The sequence below is a fragment of the Nothoprocta perdicaria genome, unplaced genomic scaffold, assembly GCF_003342845.1.
Source record: "Nothoprocta perdicaria isolate Ctin4 unplaced genomic scaffold, notPer1 scaffold_1, whole genome shotgun sequence".
Classification (NCBI taxonomy): Eukaryota; Metazoa; Chordata; class Aves; order Tinamiformes; family Tinamidae; genus Nothoprocta; species Nothoprocta perdicaria.
Genome location: NW_020454093.1, coordinates 15,013,351 through 15,035,322, shown reverse-complemented (window position 1 = coordinate 15,035,322; position 21,972 = coordinate 15,013,351). Strand labels below are relative to the sequence as shown.

Below are 21,972 nucleotides of genomic sequence, written 5' to 3'. Positions count from 1 at the left end.
ATGGGGGAGCCCTGCGAGCCCGCGCCCTGCTCGCCCGGCGCCAAGGGGGCGGCGGACGGCGACCTCTGGGACATGTCGCTGGGGTTCCTGGAGGGTGCCCCGGCCGCGGGCAACCGCAGCAGCAACGTGTCCTTCCTGCAGCTCCTGCGCAACATCAACCTGGAGCGAGCCGACGGCATGGGGGGCGACAGCTCGGATGTGGTGCGCATCATCATCTCCCTGGTGTACTCCGTGGTGTGCGCCCTGGGGCTGGTGGGCAACCTGCTGGTGCTCTACTTGATGAAAAGCAAGCAAGGCTGGAGGAAGTCCTCCATCAACCTCTTYGTCACCAGCCTGGCCGTGACCGACTTCCAGTTTGTGCTGACCTTGCCCTTCTGGGCAGTGGAGAATGCCCTGGACTTCAACTGGCTCTTCGGCAAGGCCATGTGCAAGATCGTCTCCTACGTGACTGCCATGAACATGTACGCCAGCGTCTTCTTCCTCACTGCCATGAGCGTGGCTCGCTACCGCTCGGTGGCTTCAGCCTTGAAGAACCAGCGGCGTGGGGACCCGCTGGGCGGCTGCTGCTCTGCCAAGTGGCTCTGCGTGCTCATCTGGGTGTCAGCCATCCTGGCTTCCCTGCCCCATGCCATTTTTTCCACCACCGCCACTGTCTTCGATGACGTACTCTGCCTCTTGAAGTTCCCCGAGGGCCGTGGCAGCAATGCCCAGTTCTGGCTGGGGCTCTACCACATCCAGAAGGTGCTGCTGGGCTTCGTGGTGCCGCTGGCCGTCATCAGCCTGTGCTACTTGCTCCTGGTGCGCTTCATCAGCGACAAGCACGTCGGCAGCAGCTGCAGCGGCCCCAGCACCAAACGCCGCTCCAAGGTGACCAAGTCCGTGTCCATCGTGGTCTTGTCTTTCTTCTTGTGCTGGCTGCCCAACCAAGCGCTCACGCTGTGGGGGGTCCTCATCAAACTCAACGTGGTGCACTTCAGCACCGAGTACTTCCTCTCCCAAGTGTACCTCTTCCCCATCAGCGTGTGCTTGGCGCACTCCAACAGCTGCCTCAACCCCATCCTCTACTGCCTCATGCGCCGCGAGTTTCGCAAGGCGCTCAAGAGCCTCCTCTGGAGGATCACCTCACCCTCCCTCACCACCATGCGCCCCTTCACCGACACCACCAAGCCCGAGCAGGAGGAGCAGGCCCTGCACGCCCTGGTGCCCATGCACCCCGTCGCCGCCTCCTCGCCCGCGGCGGCCGTCCAGCCCGAGCTGGCCTACTACCCGCCCGGCGTGGTGGTCTACAGYGGCCGCTACGACGTGCTGCCCGCCGGCTCTTCCGAGCAGCGCTGCTGAGGGCGGGTGCCGGCGGCCGCACCGGGGGACTGCGGAGGAAGTGGCTCTTGGGACACTGAGCGCCCTGGGGGGACGGTGGAGAGAGGGACGCGGGTAAAGGAGGGCTCCTGGGTGCAAGATGCTCTTCAGGGGGTTGCTGATGGAAACTGCCCCCTTGAAAATGTCCGGAGGATGAGGGCTGATGGTTGTGGTGCCCAGGGGGTAGGGGTGTAGCGCCTGTACCTGTCCCGAGGAGGAGTGGGGAGGGCCATGGAGCCTGAGCTGGTGGCTCCAGGCAGGATGCAGGACGTGCAGTGCAAGGAGAAACCCGAGGACGGGGCTCCGGCTGCGTGGAGAGGCGCTGCTCCAGGGAAGGCAGGAGAGCCGGCTCTGTGGTCCCCAGCCTCCTCCCGGCTGCCGAGGGGACCCCGCACGYCCACGGTGCGCGGCAAAGCCGGCATCCGTCCCGGGCACCGTGCGGCAGCGCTTCCCCTGCGCCGCAGCGGATGGGAGCAGTAAATAAAGGGGGGATTGCAGGTGTGGGGAAAGSGGCCACCTCGAATGATCTGCTCCAGGGCTCGGCTGAAACCGGGGGGTTGTGTCCTGCAGAAATGCCGGTAACGGGTCTGCACGGATACGTGCCGCTGTTCCCGTGAGTGCCGGGTTGCAGCCGTCGGGAGCGAGCAGCCCGGAGCCGGCAGCTCACGGGAGGGACGGGGCAGGGGACCATCCCCACGACTGCCCTGAAGGAAGAAAGGGGGAAATAACTTGGGCTGGTCTCGAGAGGGCACAAAAAAAAAAAAAAAAAAACTTGTGTCATATCAAGCTGTGAAACTTCTTATGGTGAGGCTATGTTTCTTCTAAAAATATTTTTTAAAAATATGATGCTAATATTAACTGTTAAATTATTAACATTAATTTTAAATGAAAAGGTCAAAGTACTTCTTTTAAAAGATGCTGATATTGAATAGTTCTGGTTTTCCTGCCAAAATGCAAGTTTCCTGATGTCTCAAAACTGTGTATGGGATGAATATATGAACACCATATCCTCTCTGTTTCCTCCTCTCCCTGCTCGTGTAGCCAAATTCCAACATTTCTCCAAGTGTTCAAAAAAACAGCCAAACCCCCAAAAAACGTTTCTGCAGAGGACTATGTCACCTCTAAATACAGATACAGAGCAAAGTTGCTGTTTCTGCGCAGGCAAAGTTGCTTTGCCCTCAGTGGCAGCTGTGCTTTGCAGAGCCCTTTAGGTTTGCCGCACACCGGGAATTCCCGCTGCCGGATTCAGACCTGGGTTGGAAGCAGCCGGCTCTGCTGCTCGCAGCGAGAAGCTGCTGCTTCTTTTTCGAGGCAGCAGAGACTTCCACTACAGCCTTGGGCACTTGCTACCTGGGAGGATGCCGCGGCTCTGCGGGGTGTCGAGGAGCAGCGCGGGAGGGAGCGGGCAGCAGCTGGACACATTTGCACAGATGCAAAGACTCGGACAAGCGTTGTGCGAAGATACATCCGCAGGGAGCCTGGGGACCTAAGCACTGTACAACAGCCCTTCTAGGTTCCTAAATCCCGAGCAGCTGCTGAATGAGATCTGTACGTAATTAAAAGATATTTGGTTTTGTTTTTTTTTAATTTCAGTAATTTTTTTTGTGCAAGCAGAAGGACATGCACTCCCGGGCATGCTTAACTCTGTCTCCATCTGCAGCATCCGCCTCGCGCGCGGGTCCCCGCGGTGCCTCTGGCAGGGCTGGCCGCAGGGCTCACCCCACGCCAGGGAGGCAGCCGAGCACCCCGAGCCCCTCTCTCCCAAGCCCTGCTGCCAGGAGGGCTCTTAGTTAATCCTCCCATGCCCTCACAGCCGTGTCCGGCTGCCCTTCTGCTGCCCACCTGCAGCGCCTGTACTCGCGTCGCTGGTCTGAGCTCTTGCTCATTGCCCGGAAGACTAAAACTTCCCCTTCCCACACCCCTGGGGAGTTACTGAGCCCCTGGGTTCAGACTAGAGCCTGGCTCAAATCCTCTGGCTTAAATTGGTTTCATGCTGCCTGAATTGCTCGCCCTTGCTGGATCAGGAAGGGAAAGAAAACCATCAAACGTGACTTTGCAGTGGTTCAGGTGTGAGCCCTAGAGAGAAAGTACTAGCATGTTTTTTCCTTGTACAAATAAATTGCCATAAAATAGAGAAATATAAAATTCCTGTTTCCAGGGACAATGATTAACCACCTGACTGCACAACATGACCATAAAACACATCCTGCTCCSAGGCCCCAGGTCAGTTAATATCTCAGTGTGTGACACAAGGTGAGGTGGCTTTCGCAGCCTGATTGCTTTCCAGCCCTGCAAATCCAGCAGCCTCAGGTGTGSAAGGATTTGCAAGGGATGCATCTGGATCTTGCATGTCCTGGGATAAAACCCTGGTGCTTGTGCCAGCAAGGTAATAACAGCCACACTGTGTGAGAGCTAGAGACACCAGAACGCACATAGACCTAAACTAAGGAGCACAGATGGATCCTGGGACCAGATTCGCTTCTTAGTGTTTGCTCTTGACCACTGAAGTTTCTGCTCGCCTTGCTGGACACCTGATTCTTATCCTTAGATGCTTAAATGGTCCTGTGCATTTCATAAAACCTTTCTGGGCATCTAAATCCTGATGYGAATCTCATTGGAGAGCAAGTTGACAAAAGAATATTCTGTGCAGTGCTCAGCAGTGAAAAGCCTATGTCCTTTTGTGGCTATCAATCCCCATATAGTTTTAAGTGAGCAACACAGCACTGCAGAGCACGCAGATAATACGCATGGTTAGCTCAGAACACCAGCAGCCACGGCCAAAGGAAGCCCCAGGCACCCGATCACTAAAATACAACAACTTTATGTAGGGATATCTGGGTAAAGGGCAGGGTAACGTCTGGTCTGTGTAGAGGCATCTAGACTTAGAAGGCTACTTGGTGTTAAGCACTGACCCACCAGCTTGGGGCCACAGAGCTGTGCTCTGAGGGAGGCCCAAACCACACCACCACTGACCCATCAGCTCTGGGTCCCGGACCTGCGCTCCGAGGGAGGCCCAAGCCAGGCATGGCTGCTCCCTTGCCGCTCCGTGCTGGAGGCCGCGCCGTGCGCCCGGGCCCGCTCCGGCTCTGCGTAGGCCGGGCTCTGGCGCGTGGCGGCCCCTCGTCACGCACGGCGGCCCCTCATCATGGCCCTCGCTCCCCGGAGCCCATGCAGGCGCAGGGAGCAGCGCGCGCTGCCCACATGGGGCGTCTCGCTGCAGGCAGCACCCACCTGGCATGGGGACAGGGCACAGGATCTTCCCCGCTCTCCGCCTTTGAGGCTACACAGAAATACCAACCAATCCTAGCGGGTACTGAGATGAGAGGGTGGGAGTCTTACGCAATTAATTTATTAAACCCCAAACACTCCTGTCCCCTCCAAGTGCTCACTTATAGCCATYGCTTTTTCACAGCCCCAAATAAACACCGCCAAAGGACTGAAGACGGTATTTCAGAGTTCCTAAGGGGTTTTCGTGACCTGCCTTGTTCTGCCGGGACCCTCTAGGGGTGCTGGAGAGAGGTCCAAGCCGCCTTGGAAGGAGGGACCCAGCGGTGCAGACTGACCTCTAGTGACGGCCTGGAGGAAGCTTCGCAGCCGCAGCGGTGCTCCCTGCTCCACAGCCTGCCGAAGCACTTCTAGGTATCTCCCCCCAAACAAATAACCAAATTGTGCTCTTAACGTGAGCACAACCTCCCGCTGCATTTACACGYTGTCCTTTGAAACATCTCGCCCTTTCTTCAGGGCGAGAATCACTTGGCTTTCTCTTTGAGTTATGTTGGCACTTACTTTAGCAGGAAAAAGAATCCCGGGCCCTTCCCTCCCTTTCACTCCTTGGGCTTTAGCTGATGGCTCCTTTGAGAGCCTGTGCAGAAAACTGATCTAAGGTGTCCGTGAGCCTGAACAGCGATGCCTGTTGTGCAGTGCAGCTCAAGGGTGCTGCAGTTTATAGTAAGAGTTATTTCTCATGTACCTCAGAAGAGAATTCCGATTAATCTATKTGGAGATGGCTATTGAAATATCTTTTTTACCACAATCATTTAGTGGTTAGAATCTCTTCCAGTGACATTTCTCTGCATCAGTCACTGCAGTGGCTGTTGAGACAAGGTCTCCAGAAAAAAGCAGCACAGTCAGTTCACTCACTGCTTTGCCCAAGTGTGATTAGTAAYGAGCCGTTCCCTCCTTCCCAATAGGTATTTTCCTTACAAGAGGCACTTTCTGATCCATAGGAATTTTCACATGCAGGCAGGTTTCYTGGCCTATGTTCATGTGCTGCTTGCACTTGTCATTCACAAAAAGCTTAGTAATAAAATACAGACTCTTACAGGATGCCACAGCAAATTGGGCAAAACACAAGCTGGAGCTAGAAACCATTTACTTAATTGTGCAAGTGTTTTGTTGGGKTTTTTTTGTTTGTTTTTGAATCTTGGCCTATCTGCATAGGAAGTGCTAATAGCAAGTTGGGTGACTCACTGCAGGCAATCCRCTGTGGGAAATAACAAAATAAAGGCAACTCACTCAGAGATCCTTTACACATCCATTGCTAGTGCTAACGAGGCACGATTCCTCCAGGAGAGCCCGTGYCAGTCCCTGCACAGGCCCATCAAATGAATGCATTTAGGGCACAGAGATCAAATTAGCTTTTCAATGCTGGCCTCTAGTTCCTCTGTTCAATGAACCTTTGCATGCTCTTGTTCCAAAATCACATCAAACTTGATGCTAGATAAAAYTGGAATCCGACAGAAGAACGAGTTCCCTCTGTGAATAAAACTCTAATCAGCTCAAACAGGAAATCTGAAAATCAAATACTTTTAATTTTCTTTTTCAGGCCACATCCKAAAGCTGAGATAATTAGATTGCTAATGCTTTATAGTTACCAGTAATTAGCCCAAGGTTTACATGATGAGAAAATCATATTGGACTAACCTGATACCCTTCTATGACCAGGGGTTGACTTGGTAGTTGAGGAGTGGGTGCTGTTTATCTCAACTTTAGTAGGACTTTTGATATTGTCTCATGTAAYATTATCATTAATAAACTGGTAGGGTATGATCTGTATAAGTGGACAGTGAGGTGGACAGAAAACTGGGTGAACTGCTGGTCTCAGAGATATTCAGAGATGGAATATTCTTGGAGATATTCAGAAGTCCTCTGGCCCGGGTCCCGGGCAACCCCCTGTAGTCAACCCTGCTCTGAACTGYGAAGCTGRACTAGATGATTTCCAGARGTCCCTTCCAGCCCAGCTATTCTGTGATTCCATGATGACAAATAAAAATGCTTTAAGTATGTTCTTCTTCCATTCCCAGAGATCTGGCATATGTCCACATTGTTTCACATTTATTTCAAAAAACCACTAAACTTTTTTTTTCCTTCTCAAATCATCTCATATTACATGTTTATATAAACACTTAAATTTCAAAACTGTTTTTACTGCTTTGTATTTCTCTTGAAACAACCCAGAGGAGTTCAGAGGAAATACACTCTTCCCTTTGTCTCCTCATAAAGCATTTTGTACTGAAGTGCAGTCCCTTATGTACAGGCAAATCCAGTKATGCATTTAGGAGTAGAGACCTACCAATGGGTTTCTGAACTGAAGGGGACAGGGATCCCCTTCAGCTCCCAGGATACGGTGTTTTGAATAACTGCAGAAACTGTACAGCCAGTCATCAGTAATGACAAGAAGACTAATCTAGTTTAAATTTCAGATCTGGGGTTGTATCTCTAATGGTAGAGAATAAAAATTTTCATTTTGAGCACACTTGATATAAGGTCATTCCATGTCATATGTAACAAAAGGAATTTATAAACACATGGTTCAGAGTGCGAACAGCTTGACAAGGCACYGTCTCAGAGATAAATGCAGTTTTAACAACTGCTTTATAGCAAGGTTTTGCAATGCTCTGTCAACCTAACACTCTTTGGGATATATTCCTTAAAAGTCTAGCTATCAGGATGAAGTGTTGCTTTAGAATCTCAGCATTAATCAAAGAAACAAGTGCATCTTCAGCCCCTAAAATCCCTGTAATCTGACAAGTTGCAAATCCTATTGCAAGGCTATACTTGTTTTTAAAAGTTTCAGATTTGAACATTGAAAACCATCTGGGATATGTTCGCACTTCCATGGTGACCTGCCAGTCATGCAGCTCCTGGCCAAGTGCTCTCAGCCTTTAAGTGCCACAACCTTCTCCCTTCCCTTGTGCCACTGCACAGACCCCACGCTCTTCCCATTTTCCTCTTTCTCATTCAACAGTAATGGACACAGGGACCTAAAACCAGTGGCCCTCAAGAAGCTGATGCCACCTCCTCTCCTCAGTCCTGCTGCTCTCATCTCCTGCTTCACTTGTGGGGAATCAAAGCAACAAAATTCCCAGTGCAGAAGAAGCAAGGGGCAGCTGCTCCACAGGTCTGTATCCCAGCTCTAGCTGTGATCCATCCTGCACGACTGCCGCTCAGGCTGAAGGGTCAGACACGACTCGTGTCCCTGGTGACTCCGAGGGCCACACAGGTATCAGTGTCACCACTGGCATCATGGAGCTGGGGTGGACATTGCCGCAAGGAAACTGGGATTTGTTGTTCAGGTGCAGGACAAGGGGACTGAACTGCAACTCTGCGAGGAAACTTGAAGGAAGATGGGAGGGAGAGTCCTCAGGTTAGGAAGACTCGCAAGGAAAGGCAGCTACGAGGCTCTGGAGAAGTGCGATAATGTCATTGAACGCTGGGGGGCAAACAAGCACCCAGCCTTCGGGGAAGGAATTGCTCCATCCTGGCTAACACAGCCGCCGTGTCCCTCTTTCCCTGGAAGAACAGACGCACTCTTGCCTCAAAGAGCCATCCATTTGCTAGAAAAGGCAGCAGATCTCTGCTTAAAAGTGACAGGCAGGGTCTGCTTTCCTCCGGCAATCAAGAGTGGAGAGCACTGTACTTTCATTTACCTTCTTTGCAAGCAGTTACATGCAGCACACACAAGCAACTCTGGTTTGATGTCCCTGCATGATATAAGGGCAATATCACTAACACAGAGGCAGAAATTAATACATAGGGAACTAACATATTCATTTTCAGATGGGATATTAATRGGAACGCAATATACCTTGTGTAACCAAACAAGCAACACATGGAACTGAGTCTGCTGTGGAGAGCATCTCAGAATTGAGAAGCGTTTTTGACAATTTACAGTCTTGACAAGCAGCCCCAAGTGTTTGGTGTCTAAATAAACAAAACAGCAGATGCTAGGAAATGAGAAAGAAATGCTGGAAACTTAGAGGGAAAGGGTTTATTTTATAGATACAGATCATTATTGCTTTAGAATGAGAAAAAATATTTGAGGAACTTTTACATCAAGTGCTTCCACCTGCTCCTCCATGAAGCAATCCATCTACCATTCAGAAATACCAAATGCTGCCACTGGCACATCTCTTACTTACACGGGTTTCTCCCTTTCTTTTGACTTGTTGCAGGGACTCGTAATGATTCACAGGCACCAAAGCTACAACTGAGAGTTCTGCCAAGGCAAGAGACGTTTGTGATTCATCTGACTAATGCAGTTTTTATCTTGAGGTGTCTCTCACAAAGCATTTGAATTGCTTGTTTTCAAGTAAGTCAAAGAAAGCTAATGAGATCACGGCAAGAGATTCAGAATGAAAACTGGAAAAAACAACTGTGACATTAATAACACTGCAAGTACTTTAAGCAAGAGAASAAAAATTTCCTGAATCTTCTACTTGTATGACAGGCCAGTTTGTTAAAAGGGAAGAAATGATGTATATTCCTATGAAAAAAAAGAAAGCATCAGGATGATAAGACAGCTCATTTGTTCCCTGCTTTGTTTCCTTCAGCCATTACCAGCTCTGTTGAAATGGGAGGGAGGGAGCTGCAATTATCTCAAAATGTCTCTTCTTTTTCAACTAAATTTATCCATTTGCCTAAATGCACCACTGATTTTCTATGTATATGAAAGCAAAGCTAGATGAGAAAGATTAGAATCAGTGTCCTAACTTCGGCACTCACAACTCCTTAATAAAAGTTGATAGCAAGTGCAATCACTATCATTTTAGTTATTTGATCCAAGTTCTAAACTCATTAATTTAGTACAGAAAACACAGATTTTTTTCAATTAGTAGAACCACAGTGCAATTCCTCAGTGCCTGTAGCACTGTTAGAAATACTTACTTTCTCCCTTCTCAGGAATTTGTAACATTTTAAAAAGCTTTTACTGGCATCTGAAATATACTCAGAATCAATATCCGAAATATGGCCTCAGAATGAGCACCATCATAATTTAATTTTAAAAGGAAGGATCATGAGAAAGATGATAACCTGACCTCTTGAAAAGGCCACCTCTGAACGGATTTCTAAATAGAACTATCGATAAATGACGTTCACATCTACCTTCTCTTTGCAGGCTCACACTCAGTGTTTGTCCCTACAGATCTACAGTCAGGCCACGGGTCTGGATCGATGTCAGCTTGTTCTTTGTGTAACACAAGATAGAGACTCCAGACCATTCAAATTTTCATGCTTTGATGTCATTAAGCCTTTAAGAAAGTATTGACAAAGAGAGAGGTAAACATTTCAAGGTTCCTTTCTGTGGCCTCACATTGGCATCAAAGTTTTACCCTTAGTTATCCTACAGTTCCCTTAAAAATTCTTCCTCCTGTGAGATACTACTGAGTTAAGGCGAGTGAATGAGTTAGTGATGACAATGAGATGTTTGTCCCACCTTTTTTTGCCTTCACTTGTGTGTCCCAGTTGAGGCCCTTGTGCTCCCGGCCACCCCAGCCTCTTTACAGAGTGGTTTGAGCATCGTCCAGGTGTGGGCTCACCTTCGCAAGCTTTGCTCTTCCAGGGATGTGACATGAGAAGGATTAATGAAGAGCCACAGAAGGAAAGGAGCTGTGGCCTTTTCACAGGAGGGAGGAAGGGGCTGTGCAGAAAGGCAATGTCTGCCATGCATGGAGCCCTGTTCTGGGCATACAGGGAGGCACAGTCATCCACACTGAAAGGCAGATGAGTCTTCCATGGGCTTGTTAAAATTAGTAAGAGTTTACTCTAAAGGAGACCTGTTTTTTGTTTYGTTTTTCCTGAGAATAAATGATTCACCATTCACTTCAAAAAAACAAAGAGTGGGGTTGGACTAGATGACCTCTAAAGGTCCCTTCCAACCTTAATGAATTTATGATTCTATGAATCAAGAGGATGAAGTTGGTGCACCTGTGCAGAGACATCCTCATGCCCACATGAACCATTTATATCTATAGTTGTACTTCCAGGCAGGGCTACTCAACAGTGAGGATGACAATGACTGAACAGCCTTGACTGAACAAATGCAACAATGAGGGAGACATATCTGGCAACAATCTGACTCTCTTCACTAATAATCCTGTATTAGCGGATGAATACATGCAGCTTAGCACATAAGATAGTAAATGGACTCRAAAATTTTCAGGATGGAGGATGCATAGTATAAATACAGCATTTCACCTTCACAAGCATGGGACCTTTGGAGCTCTAGGGATATTATAACAACAAGAATGAAGCTCCATGCTCACTTAAATACAAATAATTTGACTTGAGTGTTTACAGTATTGGTTAGAGGTCTGTACAACAGTTCATGATAATGCTTTTCAGAACTGGATCAATCTGCAATATTCTGTAGGGAGCAAAAACATTTCAGTCACAGCTAGACACATGCAGGAATGTAGAGAAAACAGATACTACATTAATTAAGGTATATACTGTGATACCCAATATGAAGAGTTGAGTGACTTACAAACATTCATAAAGTTCTTATTTTGGCCTAGATTATTCTTCTAACTGAAGTACTGAGGTCAAGGGGCCAGATTTTTTAAGAATGAAGAAATTGTAGCCTGATTGTTTACGTGCCTGAACATGGATTGGCAGAGTGACTTTAGGCAGACTTTTATGACAAGCTTGGCAAGTATTTTCATTTAATTTATACATAAGCAGCAGAATGCACTGTAAAAGAATTACTTTATTGTAACGGGTTATGCTTTGAAGCAGTAGCCTTCAATCTTTTTAAAATCCATTTTGCTTCTGATGGTAGCTGGGAAGCAACTAATCCCATTTAACAAAACTGCTATTCATAACCTTACAGCCCTACAGACTTTGACACTTGTTTGATCCTCTTRCAACTTTTGTCTACTAAAAGGAGCAGCCCAATCTTTTCAGATATTTTAAAAATAATATAAGCAAGAGCTTTCATCCTAACTCTGTCCATTTTTATTACTTCTTCAATTTACCACTTCATTTATTAAATTCCACAAACTGACAATGAGAAATATCTTAATGATCTCATGTAGGGTATCAGGACACTACAGGCAAACAAGCCATAATGTGCAATAGCGTGTTAATACTCTGGTCTGAGTATGAAGGAGGTAATAGAGTAGCCAAAATAGAGAAAATTTCAATTTGATGCATTAGGCTGACAGCTTTACCAAGAGTCTCCACTTTGTGGACAAGAAACGCTCTGGAATTGCAATCATTCCAAGGAGGTAAAAGCAGAGGACGTGCCAGCAACCTCAGCATGGCACCAGCACCAGTGCTCCTGAACCAGGAGGAAAACGCTCCCGCGCTGCTTACCCCACGTATCGAACYGAAAAGGCAACAAAGCAACAGCCGACGAGCGCCACGGTGGATGCCGAGATCACCGTGACGGTGCTGCCGGCCACGCTGACCAGGAGGCCAAGGCCCACGCCGAGAATGATCTGGGCCAGCTGCACCATGCAGGTGAGGGCAGCGCAGTCAATGCCCTTCCCTCGCCCGGGCGTCCCGGCTTGCTCTCCATCCTGCAGCTTCAGGTTCTGCCAACAAGCACAAAGCAAAGTGTGGTTTCATACGAACACCGCTGACCAGCAGCCCTCAGATGATGCCCACGGGCAGCAATGCTGTCACCAGCCCCAGGGGCAGCAAGGCAGGACAACAGGTCCCTATTTCCCATCTTTGTTTTTCTGCCAGGCCCTGAGGTTACACTCAGGGCCTTTACAAGCAACAGTAAGCTACCCAGGCTTCCCTCAAACTGTCCCATTTCTCCCAGCCACCTTGCTTCTCTCCATTCTTTCTCTCAGGAGAAGAAAAGAAACCTCGTAAGAAATCGTTTTTCGCTTGACATTTGGGTCTATTTGAACTCTGGCACAAGGAGAGAGTTTCACAGGACAGAAYACCCTGTCAAGGATACGTTAGCTGTAACCCTCATGTGCCCTAGGAGTGCCCCAGGGGATGGCAGGGTAAGAAGAGTCATCTAAAAYATCCCACACACAGACAGACCAGAACTGCTTGTTATGGAGCCCTATGCTCTGAAGTCATGCTTCAAAGCTCAAAAAAAAAGTTCATTACTAACATCTTAACATAATGGTTTTATTGCGGAAAAAAATGATCTGAAAGCAATACCCAGACTAGGATTCCACATTACAGAAATCCATTATCAACTAATGATATTCCAAGGATATTGCAGCAGAGCAAAGGTTTCATTTATCATGTATAAGCAACTCTTCCAAGAAAGAATTATTCTGGTTTTGTTGTGAAATTATTTGCCAGTTTACATATTTATAGTTCTTGTTGCACAGGCTTTGTTAGGATGCTTTTTGCTTTTCCCAYGACCTTCTCACATTGCTTTTGAGATGTTAATGCACAAAGGTCACAAGTATCGGAGAAAAACAGTTAGTCTTTTCCAAATCCAGTACACAAAACTGAATTTGGATCCTAGGGAACAGGAGCACACAAAGGAACTGAGAGGCCAGTATTTTAAAATGCAGCACGTGGCTTTGATAGGATGTGTACTGCTGGAAAATACTTTGTCTACTTTTTGTTTGCAGTYAATACTGTCATTTCATCTGAGGTCTTTCAAACTTTAAATATAGTAGTTTTTTTAAATTGTAACTATTCTGCTGGGCTCTGCCCAGTGTCCCTATGTGCCAGTTGTTCTGAGCAAAGTACCTGAAGGTGCAAATGAATGCAAGATTATGTTTCCTCTTTATTTTTTCTATCTTGTCTTCAAAAGTTCTATCTTGACTCAAAAGTCAAGTCTACACTAATATGAACAGGTTAAGCCTTCCTGAACCCAGGTTTGGCAGAGTTGATCAATCTGAGCCCCAGTCCATCCTTTTGCTTTTGGAAGCAAAGACATGTATATGCACTGCTGTGCCTTAGGTTTGATTCCCAGGGTGGCAGCACTTACAGCCTCATCTGAAGCCCTGTTGTCTGTGCACTGCCTGAACATGTCCTGGAATCATCTTTGTTTCAGTTGTGATGATAAGTAATAGTTTGTTGTAATGCATTACTGAACTTGGAGATTTTGGAATGGGATCTTAGGGGAAAAAAAAAAAAAAAAAAAAAAAGGGGCTACAACCCATAGTACAAAAGTACTATAGAGCTACAACCCATCTTCAAATGTTAAAGTCCTGAACTGGTCTCTGTCAGAAATTTTCTTCTTACAGCATCTGCATCACCATAAAGAATTTGAAACTATTACTAATATCTTTCCTCCAATTCCATCCATCCATCTGTTTTTCCCCCAAAACAGATTGAACAGTCCTTGCAAGATACGAATTTACYCTTCCTTAGGCCTTGAACTTACCTCTTCTTCCTGATGATACTCTGCAATGAGGTGGAATGGCACCGTGTACAGTGTGCTGGACATGACACCAAAGAGGGAGCACAGAGCCAGGGTGGAATAGACATTGGGAAACAAGCCAATCAAGCCAGTACCTAATCCAAAAAGTAGGTATCCAATGAAGTAAAGTCCCTTTAATCCTATATATGGCAGAAGGGCTTTCTGCAAGTCTGCAAAAAGAAATGGAAAACAATGATGAGAAGTATAAGAGGCTTCCTTTTGTAAGATACAATGAAGAGAAAAATATTAAGAATTTTGGAAGTTGCTTCAGGTTACTGCAAGGATAAAGCTGCAGCAGATACTCCCTTTCCTGATATTCCTCTCTCTGGGAGTACTCTTATTGCRAGTTAAGCAAGTCCAGAGGAGAATTAGTTGCCAGGTATCCTGTAAGAACTGCCCTTGCTGGCAACACTGACTGTTTGCTTATAACACAAGTTTTGGCAATATCCCCCTCACTGAGCTAGGAGGGCTGCTACATGAATATCTACGTTTAAGATCCAAGGGAGAAAAGATTTCCATCAAGCCTCCTTTAGATATTGAATTCATCTCCCAAAATGTTATCAATTTATCTGTTTGGGTAGCAAACAATTTTTTTTAGTTCTCTAGTTGGGAAACTGGGTTGGCACGTTGACACACGAGTCTGCAGAGCAGAGTTCATGTTTTTGATAAGAAAATCTACTGCATTGTGAAAAAGTTATTCAGTGAGGAAGGCAGGCAAACAGGGAGAAGCATCAGAGAGACCTCCTGACAACATACAGTTACGTGAGGGCTATATAAACAGCATCTTAGAATATGCCCACAACATTCATTTTACTTRAGTGTTTAAGTTTAGGATGACTTTCAATGCTCACAGTCAGTCCACATATAYGGCAATGCCTTTCTCCCCAAGTGACCCACATCACGAGGCCTGGACGTTGTTAAGTGACCCACATCAGGAGGAGTTGTTAAGAGATAGGTTTCGTACCAAGAAGAAGAACACAGCATTTAAGTTTAAATGTGAAACAATGCCAGAACGCACTCCAGAGTACTTACAAGAATAGAGTGATGAAGAAACCGCGTTAATGCACAGCCCCCAGCATCCAACTTCCACTCCTTTTTCATAGGCAAGGTAAAGGGTGGAGTTCCGAGGTGCGTAGGGACTGCCCTGGTACACGATCTGAGAGAGACCACAGAGGGCACGTTTAGGATGCACACATATAATATCTCCTTACTAGAGCTACGTGGCACCCCAAGGTCTCATCCTTGGGACATTCTTCTTGCTCCACTCCTGCTTTCTTGTCTTAGACTCTCTTTCCTTNCCAATTCTGCAATTGATCTTTTTTGTATGTGTGTTTTGTTTCTTCCTTTCAGGCTTACTCCCACACACTTGTTTTTCCCCCCAGTCTCTCTGAAAGTCAGTCTCTTATTCAGTTCTTTTTTCAGGAAAACACTTTTTTTTCCTTTAAAGTTGTTTTTCTGAAAGTTGTTGTAAAGTTTAAAGTAAACATTTCTTTAAAGTTTTCTTTAAAAATTCTTTACTAGAAACAAAAACTCCCTCTTAGGTAGAGGGAAAAAAAGGGGCAAGGAAATATGGGATACTGGCTGGAAACAACAGAAAMGCAGACAGGACGACAGAAAGTGACAGGATTGGTGCTGGAAGAGAAGAAGGCTCACAAGTGATAAGTGAGCATCACTTGAGTAATGGAGTACTGTGAAGGCAGAAGAGACTCGTCCAGGAAGTGTTTGAACAGATATGACAGGGACAGTCAAACTGATCAAGGTAACAGGAGCCTTGGGCTGCAGATCCGAGCAGGTCAATGAGTGCAGAGACTTGCAGAGGCCGAGGCCACTGAGGCTGCTGTAGGAAGGGCCYGGCACAGGGACGCGGTGCTGGGGAGCACAGCTCCAAAATGGGGCCTGAGCAACATCTGTGATTCCTCAGTCACCCAACCATCCACTTCCAGCTGCCTGAAGCCAGAGCAGGTCAGGGCTGTGTTGGGAGTCACTCTGAAGAGTGAAACAGACACAAACCCCCTTACAAACACAGAGAGCCTGACACCCAGCAGACCCCAGTTCGCAATGGGGGCCTGTGAGCAACTAGCCATTTCACAAAACTCTTCTTTGGGCATTCCATGCATAACTTGCTCTGACATCACCGTCATTTCCTCACGTTTATAACGCTTCTTTTTTTAATGGAGGATGAAATGCTACGAGTAAAGAAAAGTAAAGCATTTCATATTCTTACCTGCCCCATGAAATCTGTGAAGAAGAGCATGTTGGAGAGGAAAGCCATCCACCCAAAGAGGTGGCTCACGCAGAGGTTGCGGTAGTGGGAYGGCATGCTTAGAAGTGTCCGCAGGAGAGATTTAAGGGTCATCCGCGGCTGAGTCTAAACACAAATATTTAACAGTGGTTAACAATAAACTATTCAACAATAATACTGTATTACTACCATGATGGCTATTAAAATAGCTGAGAGCAAATGGAGAAGGTCTCATCACAGTTTTAACGCCAAGCTTCCTAAGTTTTCTATTTGTTTTCGCTAGAAGGGGTTGCTTGGGTACTGAAAGTCCTTCAATATATTTTCTATCTGTCAGAGCTAATGCCYAATAAAGTCATCTGAAAGATTCACAGAGACACTGGGAGAGCTGGGGTACATCACTAATGATAAAAGCATTTCCTGTTGTTACAAGCCATCAGTGAGATTATTATTTATTTGTTGAACCAAGAGAAAATTTTCTGCCAAAACAGATCCTCAGTGAAAAATTAGAGTTTCAAAAATAAAAAATCTTCACCTAAACAATCAGCTTTCCATTGAAAATTTASAGCTACCATAGGGAAAAAGTGGAAAACAAAATATTTCTTCAGAATTTGGCTGGTTCTGAGAACTTGCTCCCATTCCCTCTTGTGTGTTAAACTCCCTAGGAAACTTCACCTCTTCTGGTGCATCCTCACCATGAGATCCATAAGCACCATCTACTCCCCATGAAGCTGGGAGACTGATCCTGCATAGGATACACAGTCCAGAATGTGARTGCCAACACCTGAATCCCTCATCCCTGGGGAGAAAGGGCTCAGCTCAAACTCAAAAGATTGCAGCTAATCCTTAACAGAGTTTTACCTATGGAAAAATATAATTTCTTGTATTTAGAAATATTAAAAAAAAATCAAAAAGCTTCAAAAAGAAAAAAAAACAACCTTGGAAGGGGGCAATGTTGTTGCAAAACTGAATAGGAGTTTAACTGTTTTAGTGTGGCCAAGAAATGCTTGCTGGAAAGCTGAGCAGCAGCCTAACTGCAGCATTTATCAGAGCAGGGTGCACTTCACATATACTACATATGTAGGTGGTGKTGACTTCAATGGAAGCTACAGATTTATATCAAAGACTCATGATATCTAGCTCATGTTCGCAATATGTTGTGAATTCTATAGAGATTAAAGGACAAACTACATCCTCTTGAGGAAAAACACATGAGGAGGATGTGAGGAGTTTCTGCTCTGTGTCAGTGCRGAGCAGAAACTCCAGTCTGGTTTTCCCACATGCCCACAAAATGYTCAAAGCCTCCAAGACCAGTCTATCTCTGTCCCTTCTATTAAAACTACTGTATAAAAAATGAAATAGGAAGCAGACTAAAGAGAGGCTCACTCTATACCCTGGTAGAGGATTTTCTGAGACAGGGCTCCATTTCAAATAGTCATCAACAGGTTTTTAAGAAAGGGTCATTAGAAAGGGGGAATTGGTGGTCTCCAAGATTGAAAGGACGCGGGTTACAAAATCATCTCTGCACTTACCTCTGTATGTGATGGACCAGAGGATTTCGTTGGTTTAGGTGTGGCCTTTATTTCAGAATATGCAGATTTTAAGTAACCATTCTTGATTTCCTCTATGGATTTATACTGATGGGGTTCATCATCCACTTCCAGCAAGAACTTGGTCTCTTCGCTTTCGTATCTGAGGGGGACTTCAGGGATACTGCACAAGTGTACAACGAGGCAGACAAGGAAAACTAAGGCTGCAAAGAAGAACATCACCTGGAATTCAGATACCAAGTGATGTCCCAGCATGGTCTTACTCCAGTCCACAGCCCCTGTCAGGTAACCTAGGGCTCCTCCCAAGCCTAGAGCAGGGGGGAAAAAGCAGGAAAGAGGAAAAAAAATACTAGAGTTTATAAAATAAATGAACAATATAGAATATGCTTTATGTGTGATCTTCTCTAGACATCACTGAATAATGCCCTTCAGTTATCAGCATACGTGGGAAAAACACAAGAAATTATAACCCTGAGCTAATCACACATGTGAGMAGTTGCCAAACATATCCTGAAAAATCCCTCTGACAAAGCTCTCCATGAAACAGCTAAACTTATAGCAACAGGGCTCTCCACCCCTCTTCTAGCAAMTATTCTCTAAGCCTGATTCAGAAACATTTTTCTGAGGGTTTCTTTTCTCTGAAACAGCATCCAATACAAAGTAAAATTCTACAGCAATTTGTTTTTAGGGTGCCATGAATATAAAGGACTACAAAACAGACTGAATGTAATTTTTGTATTACATCAGGACTACCAGGATTTTAAACCTTCTAAAACGTATTTTATACTGAATACAAAAAGCAATACTGCCTCCATGTAAAATTTTCAAAAAGGAAATAAAATACATCTTTTGGTAACCATCACAATCCAAGCAGCTTACCTCTATTAAAAGGAAAATTAAAAAGAACAAATAAAATGTGAGTTTGTTTTTACTGGCTTTCATGATCTCAGGAAATGAGCAAAAAAACCCATCAGAGTAAAGGTAAAGAGAGTACTATTATGAGAATATTATTCTCATATAATACTGCTTGACCTAATAACCATGTGATTGTACTTGCATTCTGTATTTCTTTCCCTTTTAGGTCTGGCTATGCCCTTTCTTCACTGCGTCCCACTGAATTTTAGAGGGACTGCATCCTTGCTCCTTCCACCAAGTTTTGGACAGACTGGATCCTAACTTGTTTTTAAGGAAAAGYAATTAAGCTGGTAATATCTTCCTGAACTAAAACAACACTAAAGTGTTGCACAGTGGAGAATGTTTTATATTTCAGATCATCTTTATATACTGTTCTGACAAAAAGTAATCATGATGCCAGAACACATAATCTGAGTGTTGAGCACTTGTTACATGCAGCATCTCTTCTGCTTTTCTCAGTGCTCATAAATCCTTAACGGCAAAATATGTTTTAACATTTGGACCTTAAAAATGAYGAAGGCAATCTCAAGAGTAAAATCGGGGAGATTCCGTGTAAAAAGAAGGAATTAAGCTGGGAGCTGAAATAACTCAGTTTTTAAAACACGTCTTTCTGAAAAAAGGCCTAATAACAAGGCCAATGAAGTGCTGAATCTCTATCCCTGGAGGATTTTATGAACAATTAACCATGASGAAGGGTTTTGGTGCGGATTATCTTGCTATAGAGAGCCCAAGGTGCTGGACCAAGTAACAGCAACATTTCAAAACAYGTGCAAGTGCAAGTAAATGAAGCAGGAGCCTGCACTGAGCTTCTCAATAGCGTTTTGTCAAAGTTATGAAACTATGAATTTTACACAAGGCGGCTTCTATCTCTATATGAGAGGCTGGCATATATGGAAGCATTAGTGACAAACGGAAAACCAGCTGTACAGCTTTGTGCATGGCTTGCTCTGTGTCGCATACTGAGCCAAAACATKTATTTTTCACCTTCTCTGGCAAGGAAGTAAGCTGCATTCCTTAATTTTTGCTTCACTAAAAGCTTAAAGAAAAATCAGTACAAGCTGAATAAACACCATGTTTGCTTTGCAAATCAATTAATTGCTCATAATTTAACCTCGGGTCTGTCGCTGTAAATATTTAGCCTTCTGCTGGAGAAGCCCTGTAGCAGCAATCACAAGTTGCTGTTCTTTGGAGTAGTGAAAATCCAGCAACAAAAGCCTCGTGACTCTAGTGCAGGATCAGATGATCCCTTCATTCAAGATTAGAAACACAGAACAAAATGCATGCAACTGCCCTCCCTTCCCTCCAGAGGCAGGAAGGCAAAGAAGGGATCTGAGTACCTGTAAGGAGGGCATGGTAATGCAGACCCTTCTCTTTCTCCTGATGAGAGCAGACATCAAATAAATATGCTTTGATGGGGCCATCAATAAAGTCAGCTGCAAAATCAAAAAGCACTACTCCGAGCATGGTAACCACTATGGCCCACGTCCGCCGCTTTTCTCTCTCAGCAATGAAAGCTACAGAAAGGAAAAAGGCAAAACAAAACTCATTCTGACAACTTTCACCTGCTTCACAAGCACTTTTCTGTACACAACAGTGACATGTTCTGCAGAAAAACACATTTTTATCTTTCCTGGTACATCCAAATGTAATCATTTCTCAGTTATCTCCGGGAGAGCAGTGGCATAAGAGCTGTTGCCAGCGGCGCCAGCTGGCACCCAAGCCGCAGCAYAGCTGAGCTAGGGCAGCCTGGGCCAGGCTGCACTGATTTACTGCCTGGGCCGGCACACGCTCYGCACACTGCAAGCTCTGTGATCAAAAGCATCACTAACTTTTTTTTCCTCCTTTACATGTGCACTGCATGCTCTAGTAGCCTATATCACATTTTATTTTATGTTATTTGTCCCATCCTTCCAGTGTTTTACATTAACACAAATTTAGTAAAACAACTCTTCTGGGGCAAATAAACACTAGTATATGCAAGATAAGAGATACMCAGGACAGAGGATAAATCAATCTATAAGGACATACTCCTCCCCCCAACTGTCAAATCACAATGACAACAACCTTCCATCAAGGCTTTGAGAAAGCTGAAACTAAAATGCAACAAAATCAGCATCTGGAGCTGTCACTCCTGCTTGATTTTGCACATCCCATTGCAGCAGCTTCCAGAAAGTTGCTGATTTCTATTATTCACAAACACAACCCATCCCTGAGTCAAGTTGGTGCTGTAATAATTGTGGCTATATATTTTAAATACCAACACAATCCTATATAGGGATTAATATACATTCAGTTTGGATGTGTACTGCACCATACAAGCAACATCCATTGTTAATATGAATTTTAATATGACAATTTCAGTTCTTAAAACCCTTCCTGGGCACAAGCACCACTTGACTTTGATGAACTGCTGGGCAATCACATCAGCATGGAGCACACAGCAATCACATGCACAGATCACGGAACWGTCTAATGGTCAATATCAGGACCCAGCTGGTTTAAAGCTTGCTCTGTTCCTCAGCTCCTCTACGGAGCTCAGTAACATAATGCCCAATTTTATCAGAAATCTTTGGTTCAAAGGCTAGAACGCGTTTTGACTCAGCACAGCACATGCCCCTCACTCACCTGAGATCATCATGTCCCCATTGAGGTACAAAGCCATGCCTACCAGCATAATGACGCCCAGACCCAGAACGTAAGGTCGCCTCTTGCCCSAGCTAGAGGTGCAGTGATCACTGGCTGAACCTACCACGGGCTGCAGCACGAAGCCCAGGATAGGGCTGATGAGCCACACGAGGCTGTAGAGGTTCTTGGGCAGCCCTACAGTGAGCAGCACTGGCGTTACGAAGGCGGCCTCCACGGCGTAGCAGAACTCCCGGCCGAACATGGCCATGCTGTGCATGACCAGCCTCCTAGTCCCTTGCTTCCTCGGCTCTGCTAATCCAGTCACTGCCACAGACTGCGGCGTCACCTTCTCCTCCTCCCTGGGGTTGTCCATACCGACCTCGGCCACCTCGGAACGGGGTAGAAGAGCCCCATAGAAACTCTCTTTCGTCAAGGTCATCGCTGTGGCTAAGTCCAGCTCGCAGGCCGGCCGGTGGGGAGGGCAGAGCTGCCTGCTCGGGCTGACATGGAGCCCAGATCATATGGCCAGCGAGCTCGCGGGCGCCGGGGGAGGGACTCACATACTTTCATGGCTCCGTGATCACAAGTTATGAAAGGAAGGGGGCGGGGAAGCCTGTGTCGGCATCGGCACATGGGCCCTCCTGGGTGTCCGTGCAGCTCCG

At 45.9% G+C, this 21,972-nt stretch overlaps 2 protein-coding genes across 2 annotated transcripts; one reads left to right on the top strand and one right to left on the bottom strand.

Moving 5' to 3' along the window:
* RXFP3 (relaxin family peptide receptor 3) lies at positions 1 to 1,371 on the top strand. The gene has a single exon (XM_026037316.1). It carries the CDS (start codon positions 1 to 3, stop codon positions 1,336 to 1,338), a length of 1,338 nt encoding a protein of 445 aa, XP_025893101.1. The 3' UTR covers positions 1,339 to 1,371.
* Positions 1,372 to 11,948: 10,577 nt separating this feature from the next.
* SLC45A2 (solute carrier family 45 member 2) lies at positions 11,949 to 21,749 on the bottom strand. The gene is made up of 7 exons (XM_026038217.1): positions 21,311 to 21,749; positions 20,023 to 20,199; positions 17,753 to 18,078; positions 16,206 to 16,349; positions 15,014 to 15,137; positions 13,946 to 14,151; positions 11,949 to 12,173 (listed from the first exon to the last, which is right to left on the bottom strand). The coding sequence occupies exons 1-7, from the start codon at positions 21,747 to 21,749 to the stop codon at positions 11,949 to 11,951; spliced, it is 1,641 nt and encodes a 546-aa protein (XP_025894002.1).
* Between the last annotated feature and the right edge of the window lie 223 nt (positions 21,750 to 21,972).